This window comes from Clupea harengus, chromosome 15 (assembly GCF_900700415.2).
Source record: "Clupea harengus chromosome 15, Ch_v2.0.2, whole genome shotgun sequence".
NCBI lineage: Eukaryota > Metazoa > Chordata > Actinopteri > Clupeiformes > Clupeidae > Clupea > Clupea harengus.
The window spans coordinates 13,276,183-13,281,182 of NC_045166.1; the positions used below are offsets into that span (position 1 = coordinate 13,276,183).

The 5,000-nt window shown below is 46.0% G+C and overlaps 1 protein-coding gene across 4 annotated transcripts in view; it reads right to left on the minus strand.

Moving 5' to 3' along the window:
• The window catches only part of utrn (utrophin), a 149,767-nt gene that overhangs the window by 546 nt on the left and 144,221 nt on the right, over window positions 1-5,000 (minus strand). For all 4 annotated transcript variants that reach the window (XM_031581994.2, XM_031581992.2, XM_031581993.2 and 1 more), the window contains 4 exons: window positions 3,908-4,111; window positions 3,029-3,290; window positions 1,293-1,368; window positions 1,049-1,108 (listed from right to left, as the gene is read on the minus strand). In XM_031581994.2, coding sequence (XP_031437854.1) covers window positions 1,049-1,108; window positions 1,293-1,368; window positions 3,029-3,290; window positions 3,908-4,111 — 602 coding nt within the window. The remainder of the gene's footprint in view (window positions 1-1,048; window positions 1,109-1,292; window positions 1,369-3,028; window positions 3,291-3,907; window positions 4,112-5,000) is intronic.

Genomic DNA, 5,000 nt, shown 5'->3' on the forward strand with positions numbered 1-5,000 from the left:
TGTGTGTACGCATATATATCTGTATGTCTGTTGCATGTGTATTGTGTCCCGTGTTTACATGTGCATACAATCTTTGAATCTGTGTGTGCATATGTTTCTATATATTCTTTATGTTGATGGGTATGTGTTCATGCACACTTGTGTATGTCTGTGCTTATATGCCCTTGTCTGAATGTACGTGTGTGTGTGTGTTTGCGGATTAGCCTGTGGCTCAAGCCGATTGCCATGGATTTTCCACTGAAGCTACTGATGAGCTTTCGACCCTCAAATGGACACACACACAGTCAGACACACACGCACACGAACACACACACAAGTCAATAATGGGCCTTCGACCCTACAATGTACAATGTAAACTCTAGCCCAATCCATTACATTAACTTTTACTCCAAGGAATAGCGCCCACTATTTGCTATATCAATGTGCTTGTGTGTGTGTGTGTGTGTGTGTGTGTGTGTGTGTGTGTGTGTGTGTGAAGTCAATTTGAGAGCTAAAAGTTTTAATACAAAAGTAAAGATTTGCAGTGGGATCAATCCTTACTTTCAAAACTGCTGAAAAGGGAGACTGAGACAGAGACAAAAAGATATTGATAGGAAGTGGAAAAACACTGCAATACAGCTGGAGTAAGACAGAAATGGTCTGTGTGTGTGTGTGAGACAGAGAGAAAGAAAACTGAGGAAGACAGATAGATAGATAGATAGAGACAGACAGACAGGCAGGCAGAGAGACAGACAGAGACAGACAGAGGTAGACAGACAGACAAATAGTTGGTACGTGAGGACAGACAGATATACCGATGGATAGACAGATAGACCGACCGACAGACAGACAGACAGACAGATACAGAGGCAGTGTTAACGATGGAGGGATACATACTGCATGCAGACAGATAGATAGATAGATAGATAGATAGATAGATAGATAGAGAGAGAGAGAGAGAGAGATAAGGACTGACAGAACAAGACAGGCAGAAAAACAAACAGTTTTTCTGGACGGACAGATAGAAAGGCAGTGATAAGGAGATAAACACAGAGGTGTAGATGCTTACTGCATGCTGGGAAGTTGTTGTTTATCTGCTCCAATACTTCTGCCAGGTCAGAGCTGGAATCTGCACGCACATGCACACACACACACACACACACACACACACACACACAGGCAGTTCTGTTAAACTTAAGTTTAACTTAATCATTTCAATTAATGTGTGTGGGTAAAAATGAAGACACCAGTATGTCTGTGTGTGTGTATGTGTGTGTGTGTGTGTGTGTGTGTGTGTGTGTGTATTTCCTCACCTGTGTGTTCCGGTAGTGAACCCAGCTCCAGAGGGAGAGATTCAGAGGGGGAGACCCCATTAACCCTGGAGTCAGGCTGGGAGACAGAGATATGGGAGAGGGAGGGAGAAGGAGAGAAAGAGAGAAGCAAGAATGGAGAGATAGAGAGGGGGACAGAGAAAGAGGCAGAACGAGGGAAGAATGGATAGAGAGTTAGAAGGACACATAGAAAGAGAGGATAGATAGAAAGAGAGAAAAAAAGAGAGAGGAGTGAGACAGAGAGAGAGAAAAGGAAGGGGTATAAAATGTGTAGAAGTGCTTCATTATTCAAACCTCTGAAATCATTGACATATTCCTTGTTCTGTCTTCAAAACTAAATTATGACTTAAAGTCTGCAAGACCATCAGAGAGACAGGTGTTACATAAATACAGATAGACACACACACAGCTGGTTATCGTAAAACTGGAGGGAAACACACACACACACACACAAAGAGACACACACACACAGTGTCTTTTCATGATGAGACTGAAACAAAACTACATATGCCATCATTTCAAAGCAACATCAAAGCAAAATTAAGCATCTAAATACCCTTACCACCCACGCATATTCTCTGTCACAAACACACACACACACACACACACACACACACACACACACACACAACAAACAACGTGGATTAAACACCTGCTTGTGATGAATGCCGTTTGAAATTGAATTCACTCTGTTTGATCAAAGAACTAAAAAAAGAGAGATTTGCATCCATGTGTTCGTGTGTCTATGTCTGTGTGTGTATATGTGTGTGTGTATGGGTCTGCGTGTGTGTGTGCAGGAGTGTGTCTGCATGTCTGTGTGTGTGTGTGTGTGTGTGTACGCACATTTACTACAGACGCTAACAGGTTCCACTCACAGACTCCTATGCCAGAAATCCACATTATTCATGTGCAGACACAAATACCACACTTACTGCTCTGAACCTCTACTAGGAGGAGGCCAACCCATTCACCTGCGAATGTGTTCAGGCACTTGAACACTGCCCCACTCCAATAGCAACAACTTTTCGCCAAGATTGAGGACTACATCTTTAAGACTGCCACATTGAAATATCAACAACTTTTCGTCACGATTGAGGACCCGACCTTGAAGACAGCCCCATTAAACTGTCAACAACCTCTCGCCAGGATCGAGAACCACACCTTTAAGACTGCCCCACTCAAGTATCAACAACCTTTAGCCAAGAGGACTATGCCTTTAAGACTGCTCCGTTTTCAGCCAGAGCCCTGTACTGCACTGACGGGGTTCCTGGCTGGATTAGGGTGCCACTTAAACAGCCAATATTTATGGACAGTTGCTGGCTGGCTGCTTCCATCAATAATGGTTTGCGCTCCCGGGCATTCGGCCTGGGTGAGGTTTTATTTCAGTGGGTTTCAGAATCTGCAAGTGTGTGTGTGTTTTTTATAAATGACTTTAAGTGATAGTAAGTGTTTGTATATACAGTTTACAGTGCATATACCAATGTTAACTGTAGATAACACTGTGAGTATGTGCATGTGTGTGTGTGTATGTATACACTCCATGCATGTGTGTATGTATATGCATGTATATACACACACTCTCTCTATGAGTGTGAGTATGTGCGCGCACACACGTGTGTGTGTGTGTGTACTCTGTGTGTGTGTGTGTGTGTGTGTGTGTGTACTCTGTGTGTACTCTGTGTGTGTGTGTGTGTGTGTGTGTGTGTGTGTGTGTTTACCTGATGCAGCAGCTGTCTAAGTCGGTGTAACTGGGACTCCAGCTGCTTGTTGTGCTCCTCCAGGATGGTCATGCGCGCCTCCAGGCGACCCTTGTGTTGTCGTAGCAACCGGGCCTCGGCCAGCAGGTCCGACTCGCCCCCGGGGCTGGTACCAGAACCGCCAATGCTACCGGACCCCTCCGGGCCCCCGGGGGACCAGGTGGAACTGGGAGGGGTTTGCTGCTGCTCCCGCTGGAGGTCCTCATACTCATGCTGGAGAACCCTGAGGGAGGAAGAGATGAGAGAGGGAGAGAGGAGGGGAGGGAGAGAGGGAGAGGAGGGAGGGATGAGGGGAGGAAGAGAGGAGGGGAGGGAGATAGAGAGAAAGAGAGACGGAGGGAGAAAGAGAGAAAAGAAAGGAAGGGGAGAAAGTGAAAGGGAAGGAAAAGACAGGGAAGGAGAGGGAGGGGGCACATAGAGAGGGGGGCAGAGAGGTAACAAGAAGAAAGAAAGGAGAGAGAGAGAAACAGAGCAAGAGAGGACAGGGGGAAAGAAGAAGGGGAAATGGAAGGAGAGGGGGATGAGAGAGAACGAATGCAAAGGGGAGGTGGGGCAAGAAAGAGATTAATTATTCCCGCTTGGATTAATCTTGAAAACCGCCATCACTCCTTCAGCCAACTCCACTTCAATACCAGCGGGATATTTCTGCTAATGATAATTGCGCCCATCATAGTAATGATCATTTCCTTATTTTCAGCATACATTTGCTCTAAAAATGTGTCGTAAACTTTCAGCAAACACCACAAGAATTATGCAAATCATCCAAGACAACCTTCACATATTACATAGGTGTGTTGCCTTATGCCCCATAATGGGAGGAGTTATAGTTTGATTGACTACCTCTGCTCCTCCTCCAGGCGTGAGATGACCCTCTGGAGCTCTCCTCGCTCCGCCCTCTCCACCGACTGCAGGATCTGGGCAGGGCTCTGCAGTGTGGAGGCGGGGCTGACAAACAATTGGGCGGGGCTACATGGCTGGCTGCAGGAGAGCCCCTCCCCTCCCAGAGTCTGACAGTACTGCAGAATCAAAGCATGCTCCTCATCCCTACGGCCAGAGAGAGAGAGAGAGAGAGAGAGAGAGAGAGAGAAGAAAGAAGAGAGAGAGAGAGAGAGAGAGAGAGAGAGAGAGACACTCCTTTAATAAACCAATATTCAAATCTTTACATTACTGCAAACCTATGAGATCCGCATGCATTACACCCTCAGATTAAAACCAGTAAGACAATCCATGTTCCAGACCATCTACTTCTTATCTTAAAAACTACTGCCCCATCTTCCCTAACCCTCCCACCCCCTTAACAGGCGGGGAGGAGAGAGAGAGAGAGAGAGAGAGAGAGAGAGAGAGAAGGACGGCGAGTGGGAGGGAAAAGATTTTTCATCAAAAGGTTTTCCAGATCTCATCCAAGGATTACAAACTTTAGAGGGTTCTGAAATATTGCCTGTCCTACTTGGAGGCACAAACACACTTCACACACACACACACACTTGCACACGCACACACACTTAAAGTCTCTGTTAAACCCTTGAACTCAAGAGTAAATGTTTTGCCTTTTGCCAATGAAGTAGGGTGTTTTTACTCAGCCAACAAAGCTAGCTGCCTAATGATGGAGAGACAGAGGAGTAACATAGAGAGACAGAGAGAGTCTGATCGAGAGAGAGAGAGAGAGAGAGAGAGAGAGAGGGGCTGATGGAGAGATAGAGAGAGAGGGGGAGAGGTGGGGGCTGAGAGAGAACGAGAGAAAGAGGAAACAAAGACATGAAAATAGAGATGGAAAGAGGGAAAAAGGTGTGTTACAAGGAGAGAATGAGAAAAGGGAAGGAGAGGAGTTCAAAGACATGAGGTTCAAAGAGAGAGGGAGGCAGAGAAAGAGAGGGAGAGATGTAAAGAGAGACAGAGAGAGAGGGAAGAGAGGAGTGAGAGGAAAGGAGAGATT